This window comes from Salvelinus fontinalis, chromosome 24 (assembly GCF_029448725.1).
Source record: "Salvelinus fontinalis isolate EN_2023a chromosome 24, ASM2944872v1, whole genome shotgun sequence".
In the NCBI taxonomy this organism is placed as follows: Eukaryota; Metazoa; Chordata; class Actinopteri; order Salmoniformes; family Salmonidae; genus Salvelinus; species Salvelinus fontinalis.
Genome location: NC_074688.1, coordinates 7,733,201 through 7,745,788, shown reverse-complemented (window position 1 = coordinate 7,745,788; position 12,588 = coordinate 7,733,201). Strand labels below are relative to the sequence as shown.

The following is a 12,588-nucleotide window of genomic DNA, read 5'->3' as shown; positions in this document are numbered from 1 at the left end:
CTGTATGTTGACTTTGTGTGGGTGTGCAGGTGCGCATGGCCCTCAAGAAGGCAGAGAAGGAGCTGGAGTCTCGCTGCAGCTGGTCCCCACCAGAGTCCCTCCAGAAGTGGCTGCAGCTCACCCATGAGGTGGAGGTGCAGTACTACAACATCAAGAAGCAGAACGCTGAGAAGCAGCTACTGGTGGCTAAAGAAGGGGTGAGATGCCACAGGACTGGATATACCGCATGAGGACTAGAGATAGTGATACTGCATGAGGGCTAGATGCAGTGCATTCGAAAAGTATTCAAACCCCTTGACTTTTTCCACATTTTGTTACGTTACAGCCTTATTCTAAAATAGATTAAATTGTTTTCCCTCCCTCATCAATCTAAACACAATACCCCATAATGATAAAGCAGGAACAGGTTTTTATAAATTTTTGCAAATGTAATAAAATAAATGAAATATCACATTTACATAAATATTCAGACCCTTTACTCAGTACTTTGAAGCACCTTTGGTAGCGATTTACAGCCTTGAGTCTTCTTGGGTATGACGCTACAAGCTTGGCACACCTGTATTTGGGGATTTTCTCCCATTCTTCTCTGCAGATCCTCTCTAGCTCTGTCAGGTTGGATGGGGAGCGTCGCTGCACAGCTATTTTCAGGTATCTCCAGAGATGTTCAAGTTTGGGCTCTAGCTGGGCCACAAGGACAATTCAGAATCTTGTCCCGAAGCCACTCCTGTGTTGACTTGGCTGTGTGCTTAGGGTCGCTGTCCTATTGGAAGGTCAACCTTATCCCCAGTCTAAGGTCCTGAGTGCTCTGGAGCAGGTTTTCATCAAGGCTCTCTCTCTACTTTGCTCTGTTCATCTTTCCCTTGATCCTAACGAGTCTCCCAGTCCCTGCCGCTGAAAAACATCTCCACAGCATGATGCTGCCACAAAGCTTCACCATAGGGATGGCGCCTGGTTTCCTCCAGATGTGACGCTTGGCATTCAGGCCAAAGAGTTCAACCCTGGGTTCATCAGAAAAAGAGAATCTTGTTTCTCATGGTCTTTGAGTCCTTTAGGTGCTTTTTGGCAAATGGGCTGTCGTGTGCCTTTTTTACTGAGGAGTGGCTTCTGTCTGGCCACTCTACCATAAAGGCCTGATTGGTGGAGTGTGCTGCAGAGATGGTTGTCCTTCTGGAAGTTTCTCCCATCTCCACAGAGGAACTGTAGAGCTCTGTCAGAGTGACCATCAGGTTCTTGGTCACCTCCCTGACCATAGCCCTTCACCCCCGATTGCTCAGTTTGTCCGGGTGGTCAGCTCTAGGGACAGTCTTGGTGGTTCCAAACTTCTTCCATTTAAGAATGATCGAGGCCACTGTGATCTTGGGGACCTTCAATGCTGCAGAAATGTTTTGGTACCCTTCCCCAGATCTGTGCTTCGACACAATCTTGTCTCGGAGCTCTGCGGACATTTCGTTCAAACTCCAGACCTGGTTTTTGCTCTGACATGCGGGACCTTTTTATAGACGGGTGTGTGTGCTTTTCCAAATCATGTCCAATCAATTGACTTTACCACAGGTGGACTCTAATCAAGTTGTAGAAGCATTTCAAGAATGATCAATGGAAACAGGATGCACCTGAGCTCAATTTCAAGTCTCATAGCAAAGGGTCTAAATACTTATGTAAATAAGGTATTTTTAATAATTTTTCAACATTTTCTAAAAACCTGTTCTCTGTCATTATGGGGTATTGTGTGTAGATTGAAGGAAAAAAATATTTTATCCATTTTAGAATACTGCTGTAACAATGTGGATAAAGGGAAGGGGCTTGAATAGTTTCCGAATGCAATGTATACAGTATGGGGACTAGATATACCGTATGAGTAGGGCCAGGAGATTTCTCTGACAATGTGAGCAGAAGAAACTCTGGACCCTTAGTGTGACAGAGTTGAAAGAACATGGGATTAATGTTTTATCGTGTTTGTGACTGCAGGCAGAGAAGATCAAGAAGAAGAGAAACACCATCTTTGGGACCTTCCATGTGGCACACAGCTCCTGTCTGGACAATGTGGATCACCAAATTCTGACAGCCAAGTGAGTTTAATTACAGATAGAGTATTTTGGGATTTGTCTAAAGCCAATATCTCCTATATCTATGTTCACATTGTGATTTCTGCTTGTATTCCTCTGCCCCCTCCTCTCCTCCGGTCCAGACAAGCCCTGGGTGAGGTGACTGCTGCTCTGAGGGAGAGGCTGCACCGCTGGCAGCAGATTGAGATTCTGACGGGGTTCACCATCGTCAATAACCCTGGGCTCTCCTCCCTGGCCTCCACCCTGAACCTTGACCCCAGCCTCATGGGTGGCCGGGCCACACCCCAGCACTTCATTATGTCTGATGACATGGACGACATGGACGAGGACATCATATCGCCCGGAACTCTGCAATGTAAGGGCTGGTCCGACTCCCTCGGCCCCACTGTGGGACTCTGTAGCAAAAGACCTCCTAAATACACCAAGGGCCTCCTGGGGAAATCCAAAAGTCAACCCTCAAATGAAAATTAGCATACAGACACAAAATATTAACATTATAAACGATTATCTCAATTTATTAAAATGAGCAGCCTGGTTTGTGAAGGGGGTGTTTTGTCTGTGATTGAGAGTGTCCCACAGTGAGAGTCCCACAGTGGACCCCAGGAAGCGTAGTTGCTGCTTTCGCAACAACTAATGGGGATCCTAATAAAATACCCCAAAATGTGTTCTGTGTTTGCAAATCTGTAATGTATGAATTGTAATCTCACTTTTTTTTTGTCTTTTTTTTAATACATATTTTCAGTTGGTTGGTGTTTTTATGTTCTCTCATTTGGAAATGAGTGCCTCATATATATATATATATGGGAATTTCACTTCTGGGATGGAGTGTAAGACGAGAACAAGGTGCACAATGTTGATATCCATTGCTGTGGAAATTGAACCTCTGAAGAAATACATCATGACACCAAATCTTTGTGCTGATCTATTTTTAGCAGTTATCTCCTAGTCTGACCAATGGAATGTGCTGTTTGGACACGGCTGAAATGAAGGACTGAACATGAAGTATTAGTAAGCAATATGAAAGGCCATTGTCCTCCTATAAGGTTTAGCTTTGATCTAGACCTATTTGGGAAAGAGGAAGGCACAATGGTGCATGCACTCAATTAAGTCTCTCTTGTAGTGCTGCCCGGAAGACCATTTTAGTTTTCTCTCCTTACATAGCAAGGCTCTTTCTATTGTTGTCAAGTCATTCACCTGGGGGTACACATTTATCACCTTGTTTCAGCCACTAAGGAATTAAATACTGAGGGTTTCTTCTTTTGAAATGGAGAATTACAGCTTTTATTAACCAGTTACGATCTCAAAGGGAGTTATGATGCGAACAACGTACTTTACTTCTTATTTCTAGTCCTTGTCTTGGTAACCTAAATGTATTATATTTATTGGAACATGTTTATTGACTTAATAGGTCAACATTGTGTTCTATGGTATTCTGGTAGCCAGCTCTACTGGGCAGTAACTGGGTTTTGATTATAGCAGACCTAGAGAGGCTGATACTGTGAGTTATGATAATAGCAGACCTAGAGAGGGCTGATACTGTCTGAGTTATGATTATAGCAGACCTAGAGAGGGCTGGTACTGTCTGAGTTATGATTATAGCAGACCTAGAGAGGCTGATACTGTGAGTTATGATTATAACAGACCTAGAGAGGGCTGATACTGTCTGAGTTATGATTATAGCAGACCTAGAGAGGGCTGGTACTGTCTTGAGTTATGATAATAGCAGACCTAGAGAGGGCTGGTACTGTCTTGAGTTATGATAATAGCAGACCTAGAGAGGGCTGGTACTGTCTTGAGTTATGATAATAGCAGACCTAGAGAGGGCTGATACTGTCTGAGTTATGATTATAGCAGACCTAGAGAGGGCTGATACTGTGAGTTATGATTATAGCAGACCTAGAGAGGGCTGATACTGTCTTGAGTTATGATTATAGCAGACCTAGAGAGGCTGATACTGTGAGTTATGATTATAGCAGACCTAGAGAGGGCTGATACTGTGAGTTATGATTATAGCAGACCTAGAGCGGCTGATACTGTCTTATGATTATAGCAGACCTAGAGAGGGCTGATACTGTCTTATGATTATAGCAGACCTAGAGAGGGCTGATACTGTGAGTTATGATAATAGCAGACCTAGAGGCTGATACTGTCTGAGTTATGATAATAGCAGACCTAGAGGCTGGTACTGTCTTGAGTTATGATAATAGCAGACCTAGAGAGGGCTGATACTGTCTGAGTTATGATTATAGCAGACCTAGAGAGGCTGATACTGTCTGAGTTATGATTATAGCAGACCTAGAGAGGCTGATACTGTCTGAGTTATGATTATAGCAGACCTAGAGAGGGCTGGTACTGTCTTGAGTTATGATAATAGCAGACCTAGAGAGGGCTGGTACTGTCTTGAGTTATGATAATAGCAGACCTAGAGAGGGCTGGTACTGTCTTGAGTTATGATTATAGCAGACCTAGAGAGGCTGATACTGTGAGTTATGATTATAGCAGACCTAGAGAGGGCTGATACTGTGAGTTATGATTATAGCAGACCTAGAGCGGCTGATACTGTCTTATGATTATAGCAGACCTAGAGAGGGCTGATACTGTCTTATGATTATAGCAGACCTAGAGAGGGCTGATACTGTGAGTTATGATAATAGCAGACCTAGAGGCTGATACTGTCTGAGTTATGATAATAGCAGACCTAGAGGCTGGTACTGTCTTGAGTTATGATAATAGCAGACCTAGAGAGGGCTGATACTGTCTGTTATGATTATAGCAGACCTAGAGAGGGCTGATACTGTCTGAGTTATGATTATAGCAGACCTAGAGCGGCTGATACTGTCTTATGATTATAGCAGACCTAGCGAGGGCTGATACTGTCTTATGATTATAGCAGACCTAGAGAGGGCTGATACTGTCTGAGTTATGATAATAGCAGACCTAGAGAGGGCTGATACTGTCTGTTATGATTATAGCAGACCTAGAGCGGCTGATATTGTCTTATGATTATAGCAGACCTAGAGAGGGCTGATACTGTCTTATGATTATAGCAGACCTAGAGAGGGCTGATACTGTCTGAGTTATGATTATAGCAGACCTAGAGAGGGCTGATACTGTGAGTTATGATTATAGCAGACCTAGAGAGGGCTGATACTGTCTGAGTTATGATTATAGCTGACCTAGAGAGGCTGATACTGTCTGAGTTATGATTATAGCAGACCTAGAGAGGGCTGATACTGTCTCTTATGATTATAGCAGACCTAGAGAGGGCTGATACTGTCTTATGATTATAGCAGACCTAGAGAGGCTGATACTGTCTGAGTTATGATTATAGCAGACCTAGAGAGGGCTGGTACTGTCTGAGTTATGATTGTAGCAGACCTAGAGAGGGCTGATACTGTCTGAGTTATGATTATAGCAGACCTAGAGAGGCTGATACTGTCTTATGATTATAGCAGACCTAGAGAGGGCTGATACTGTCTTATGATTATAGCAGACCTAGAGAGGGCTGATACTGTCTGAGTTATGATTATAGCAGACCTAGAGAGGGCTGATACTGTCTGAGTTATGATTATAGCAGACCTAGAGAGGGCTGGTACTGTCTGAGTTATGATTGTAGCAGACCTAGAGAGGGCTGATACTGTCTTATGATTATAGCAGACCTAGAGAGGCTGATACTGTCTTATGATTATAGCAGACCTAGAGAGGGCTGATACTGTCTTATTATTATAGCAGACCTAGAGAGGGCTGATACTGTCTGAGTTATGATTATAGCAGACCTAGAGGGCTGATACTGTCTGAGTTATGATAATAGCAGACCTAAAGAGGCCTGATACTGTGAGTTATGATTATAGCAGACCTAGAGCGGCTGATACTGTCTTATGATTATAGCAGACCTAGAGAGGGCTGATACTGTCTGAGTTATGATTATAGCAGACCTAGAGAGGGCTGGTACTGTCTGAGTTATGATTATAGCAGACCTAGAGCGGCTGATACTGTCTTATGATTATAGCAGACCTAGAGAGGGCTGATACTGTCTTATGATTATAGCAGACCTAGAGAGGGCTGATACTGTCTTATGATTATAGCAGACCTAGAGAGGGCTGGTACTGTCTGAGTTATGATTATAGCAGACCTAGAGAGGGCTGATACTGTGAGTTATGATTATAACAGACCTAGAGAGGGCTGATACTGTCTGAGTTATGATTATAGCAGACCTAGAGAGGCTGATACTGTCTGAGTTATGATTATAGCAGACCTAGAGAGGGCTGATACTGTCTGAGTTATGATTATAGCAGACCTAGAGAGGCTGATACTGTCTGAGTTATGATTATAGCAGACCTAGAGAGGCTGATACTGTGAGTTATGATTATAGCAGACCTAGAGAGGGCTGATACTGTGAGTTATGATTATAGCAGACCTAGAGAGGGCTGATACTGTCTGAGTTATGATTATAGCAGACCTAGAGAGGCTGATACTGTCTTATGATTATAGCAGACCTAGTGAGGGCTGATACTGTCTGAGTTATGATTATAACAGACCTAGAGAGGGCTGGTACTGTCTGAGTTATGATTATAGCAGACCTAGAGAGGCTGATACTGTCTGAGTTATGATAATAGCAGACCTAGAGAGGGCTGGTACTGTCTGAGTTATGATTATAGCAGACCTAGAGAGGGCTGATACTGTCTGAGTTATGATTATAGCAGACCTAGAGAGGGCTGATACTGTGAGTTATGATTATAACAGACCTAGAGAGGGCTGATACTGTCTGAGTTATGATTATAGCAGACCTAGAGAGGCTGATACTGTCTGAGTTATGATTATAGCAGACCTAGAGAGGGCTGATACTGTCTGAGTTATGATTATAGCAGACCTAGAGAGGCTGATACTGTCTGAGTTATGATAATAGCAGACCTAGAGAGGCTGATACTGTCTGAGTTATGATAATAGCAGACCTAGAGAGGCTGATACTGTCTGAGTTATGATAATAGCAGACCTAGAGAGGCTGATACTGTCTGAGTTATGATTATAGCAGACCTAGAGAGGGCTGATACTGTCTGAGTTATGATTATAGCAGACCTAGAGAGGGCTGATACTGTCTGAGTTATGATTATAGCAGACCTAGAGAGGGCTGATACTGTCTTATGATTATAGCAGACCTAGAGAGGGCTGATACTGTGAGTTATGATTATAGCAGACCTAGAGAGGGCTGATACTGTGAGTTATGATTATAGCAGACCTAGAGAGGGCTGATACTGTGAGTTATGATTATAGCAGACCTAGAGAGGGCTGATACTGTGAGTTATGATAATAGCAGACCTAGAGAGGGCTGATACTGTCTGAGTTATGATAATAGCAGACCTAGAGAGGGCTGATACTGTCTGAGTTATGATTATAACAGACCTAGAGAGGGCTGATACTGTCTTATGATTATAGCAGACCTAGAGCGGCTGATACTGTCTGAGTTATGATTATAGCAGACCTAGAGAGGGCTGATACTGTGAGTTATGATAATAGCAGACCTAGAGAGGGCTGATACTGTCTGAGTTATGATTATAGCAGACCTAGAGAGGGCTGATACTGTCTTATGATTATAGCAGACCTAGAGAGGGCTGGTACTGTCTGAGTTATGATTATAGCAGACCTAGAGACCTAGCTGTAACACTCTGGCCTGGGACAGGGCCTGTAGATGGATATAGCTGTAACACTAATGGCAGGGCCTGTAGAGGGATATAACTGTAACACTATGGACAGGACCTGTAGATGGATATAACTGTAACACTATGGACAGGGCCTGTAGATGGATATAACTGTAACACTATGGACAGGGCCTGTAGATGGATATAACTGTAACACTATGGACAGGGCCTGTAGATGGATATAACTGTAACACTATGGACAGGGCCTGTAGATGGATATAGCTGTAACACTATGGCCTGGGACAGGGACTGTAGATGGATATAGCTGTAACACTATGGACAGGGCCTGTAGATGGATATAGCTGTAACACTATGGACAGGGCCTGTAGATGGATATAACTGTAACACTATGGACAGGGCCTGTAGATGGATATAACTGTAACACTATGGACAGGGCCTGTAGATGGATATAGCTGTAACACTATGTACAGGGCCTGTAGATGGATATAGCTGTAACACTATGGACAGGGCCTGTAGATGGATATAACTGTAACACTATGGACAGGGCCTGTAGATGGATATAGCTGTAACACTGGCCTGGGACAGGGCCTGTAGATGGATATAGCTGTAACACTGGCCTGGGACAGGGCCTGTAGATGGATATAGCTGTAACACTCTGGCCTGGGACAGGGCCTGGAGATGGATATAGCTGTAACACTCTGGCCTGGGACAGGGCCTGGAGATGGATATAGCTGTAACACTATGGACAGACATCTCACCAGACAGACATCTCACCAGACAGACATCTCACCAGACAGACATCTCACCAGACAGACATCTCACCAGACAGACATCTCACCAGACAGACATCTCACCAGACAGACATCTCACCAGACAGTACCATCCCTCCTGTTCTCTTGTCAATAGTCAATGGCATAGCTAAGGCCCAGGTGTTTGAACATCTGATATTTTGCATCCATCACTTGCATTTCTCTCAACCGAACATTACTGAATTGCTCAACACAAATGTCAACAACACTAATTCAATACTGAAATGTCTCAAACACCCATGTCTTCTGCTAGTACCGTCCCAGTCGAATTCCAGCCTACTCTTGTCCCTCACCCTGTGTTGTATGTGTATAATCAGAGAGTGGTTGTTAATGGTGGTGTTCTGTGTTGTCTCTATAGCTCCCAGTATGATGTCCCTGCGTCAGCGCCACATGGACACCCAGCTGGCCATGGGCTCCCAGAGGTTGGTAGAGACCTGCCTGTTGGCGGGGCAGCAGGGAGACGGTACCTCCTACTCATCCAGGTCTAGGGCCACCCTCCAACAGTCACACAGCCAGTCCTTCCAACAGTTTGAGGCTCTCCCCCTGCCTCACCTGTCCTCGGCTGTCTCTCACCCCGCAATCATCTGCTCCTCCCCACCTCTTTCCTACTGTCAGCCCCACTCCTCCCACTTCCACTCTTCCTCGTCCTTACACTCCACCACTCCTCATTCCTCCCATGTCTATCACTCGTCTTATTTTCAGCCCATGGACACCATCCCAGACTTCCAGCGCAGCAGCAGCTTCGGGTACCCCTCTGCTCTCTTCCCTCCACACGCACTGCATGCGCGTGGGATTTTCTCTCTGCCTACATTTTCACCCCACTGAACTATAACTCACCCATTTTGCAACCTGTGACTTTTTGCGTACATTCTTATGCATTATTACTTTTTCTTTAAATACATTTTTCTTCATTCATTATTTCCTATTTTAGTTTTTGCCATCCACTCCCAACTCTTGTCTTGCTCGATAGCTCAAACAACCCGTCCCTCTGCCTGCACTACTAACAGGAGGTGGAGTTGCTGTTGGCGAGTAGTGCCCACTGTGTCCTTGTCTTTACAGGCATGGGATAGATTACCTCAAGCATGCAGTGGTTTAGCTTGGATCCACTTTTCAGTCAGGCTCAGTCCAGAACAGCCTCTACCCCATAGGCCTTTACCCCATAGTTCTGAAACGATTAGAAATATGTAGGCATTCCATCTGATGGTAAAAAATCCACCTAGCCTATCAGAGGGGAAAATGGAGATACTACCATTGCTTATATCTGTCCAGTTCTTTCGGGTCTACTTGAAGTGCCTAGGGGGTAGAGGCTATATAATGTCTCTGGACCGGGCCTCACTGTACCTCTCTTCCTCCACCGACTCTCTTCTGTTCTTCCACAGGGATCTGAACCGCTCAGACTCAGACTCCTCCCTGTCCCTCTCCCAAATCGGTGATCGTCTGTCCGCCTACAGCTCCAAGGGCCAGCTGGTGAAACCCACCTCCTTCCTGTATGGCCAACCCGTCCGCTCCGCCTCCGACGAGCCCTCCCTGCATGCCCACACCCCTAACGGAGGGAACCGTGTCCATGAAGGGGGAGCCCTGGTCGAGCCAGTCCCAGAGAGCCCTATCCTGATGAAGAAGGTGTACAGCATCGAGAAGTCAGCCAGCCTGGGAGAGATGAATGTTGGTCCCGTTGGTATATCTATGTCAGAGTCCTCCCGCTCCCTCAGCCCCAACTCCACTGACGCCGACACCCCCTCCCCCACGGGGGGCCAGCCTGGGGCCGCAGGGACCAAGGGCAGCAGCCGCATCCCACAGCTCTCTTCCAAGAAGAGCCCTCTGGAGGAAGACAGCGGCTCCACGGGAGAAGACACAGACTCCGTCGCCAGTCGTAGGAAACACACCTTCAAGATCTTCAAAAAACAGAAGAAATAATAACGAGGGCTACTGAAGACTATTAAAGAGCTGTCCAATGTGTTTCACTTATTATTGTTTCTGTTTTGGAGAAGTTGTTTTGGGTTGTTCACTGGTCACACTCGATGGAGCAACTCTTTGCCTTTATGGATTTGTAGGTACTTTCCCTGAGGAACTGTGGGAGCAACCAGCTATCTGATTATATGATTTTTGTCCTGATTTATGTTGGGAATGGGTGGTATTGTATAGTGGAATGTAAAGCACTATTTATTTAGTAGGAAAGGGTGCCAGTCTCTGAAAGGGAAACAAGTCTCCTGGGTGGATGTCTTTTGGTTTACTTCAACCTGTATCAGTTTGCATGTCTTCACCTTTGTTTGACTGATAGTCTCTGAATGTTCCTAGGTGTTTGCTTGGTTCTTGTCCCTATTCTGCTTAGACAACACTTAACTCCGTTTCATTTGGTTAATCCCCAACTACTTTTGTGTTTTGACAAAAAACAGTGTCAGATGGACCTTTTTAAGTACTTAATGGTAGTCATTTTGGTCAATTGTTAGAGGGGGGGCTGAACAATACTTGCAAAAACCGCCCGAGTCAATTGTGCTAACATGAAATCTAGCAATCAATGTTAGCAGAACTCTTCCAGTACAGCTGCAGACACAGCAACACACTAGGCAAACATTTCCCTCAGATTGTGCACCTTTTGGAAGTGATGTAGAAGTGCTTGATTTAAACCCCTTGAAGACCCCCAGCACATACAAAGCTAGGTAGCCTGTGTCACAGGGCAAGAAGTAATTGTCCACAATCTAAGTTCCCTAATAGAGGGGAAAGTTATTAAAATGACTACTTGAACTATATGAATGTAATATCAATGTCAAATGTTTATTGAAGTAAACGTCTACATTTTCAAATTGCCAATCGCATCAATCTACTTTGCAGTTGTTGTAAGAGATATGTGAATCATTAGGAGTGCTGTAGGTGGATGTTGGAGATGCCAAAACAAAGACTCTGGTCCAGTGGCCTTTATTCTCATCAGCTATATATGTACTGTACGTTAGAGGCCGCTTTAGAATGACTAGCACTGCCTTCCATTTTTGTATCTGAGGACTCCAAACCAAAATAAGGTGATCAATTTGACATTGTCACCCACATACTTTCAAGCAGAAAGTTTCAGGCAGTGTTTGTATTTTAAAGACTCCCAAGTTGTTCAGAGCATTCTGGAGAGGTGTGTGCTACTTTAGCTTATACTGTAGACTACCCTGATAACCCATATTCACATTATACAGATCCAAAGTCAAGCACACAATAACAGTAATGGTATCTACTTGTCACAATTATGAACTCACTTGCCATTAATGGTTTTGAGGGCACACATGGTTTAGAAAAGGATGTCACGATACATTCTGGTAGTAGGGACTCCTATAACTTCCTAAACAATTGACTTGCTCGACTGCTCCTGGATCTGTGTAATAACCACAGCAGTTCTCCAAACGATACCTTCGCCCCCCATTGGAGGGCTCACACAGTGCGATGGATGAAAATGTAATTATTTTCTTTCATTGATCAGTTGAAAACATGAACTTCCAATTGGTACTTTTTAAAGTGTAATTTGTACCTCTTCTGCACGATGAAGCTGTAATATGGATTATGCCGTCTATCTATGAGTGTTTGTCTGTTGCCAGGATACTGCACTGAGTTGTATTGATGCATGTCAGCTACTGTATTAACGTCTATAATGGGCTTGAGGCAGAGGTCAGCTCGAGCATCATGACTCTCCACTCCTACTTTAACTCCCGACTTCTCCTTTTGAGCTTCTATTTATGAATACAGATATTTGTACAGAGAAAAAAAAATGTTGCATCTTCTGTGACGTTCTCTAGACTTTTATGGCACTCCTGCATGATAGCAATAAACGATTTTGAATGAAAGACATGGCCTTTGTTTATCAGATACGAAGAGCTCTGTTTGGTGTGCTATAAGTGTGGATACTAACACATAAAACAGTAGCAAGGCGTAAATTGTTATCATATCACAGGTTTTCTAGAGTAATTCGCACGAACAGACTTGGGTATTGTTATTTATTTTTTTAAACATTATTATTCCTCTAGTTCACAGTAAAAGACAAGCGCAATATGTATTAAATGTGTAAACATTTTCGAATGCCGTAAC

General features: G+C 44.1%; 1 protein-coding gene across 3 annotated transcripts in view; it reads left to right on the top strand.

Moving 5' to 3' along the window:
* LOC129821868 (stromal interaction molecule 1-like) overlaps window positions 1-12,347 on the top strand; it is a 45,687-nt gene extending 33,340 nt beyond the window's left edge. Inside the window, exons 9-13 of one of the 3 annotated variants that reach the window (XM_055879578.1) lie at window positions 30-197; window positions 1,966-2,066; window positions 2,186-2,418; window positions 8,888-8,951; window positions 9,909-12,347. In XM_055879578.1, coding sequence (XP_055735553.1) covers window positions 30-197; window positions 1,966-2,066; window positions 2,186-2,418; window positions 8,888-8,951; window positions 9,909-10,443 — 1,101 coding nt within the window. In that variant the 3' untranslated portion in view covers window positions 10,444-12,347. Of the gene's footprint in view, window positions 1-29; window positions 198-1,965; window positions 2,067-2,185; window positions 2,419-8,887; window positions 9,276-9,908 lie in introns of all 3 variants that reach the window. The other 2 variants (XM_055879577.1, XM_055879576.1) reach the window with 2 other exon arrangements.
* Window positions 12,348-12,588: the final 241 nt, after the last annotated feature.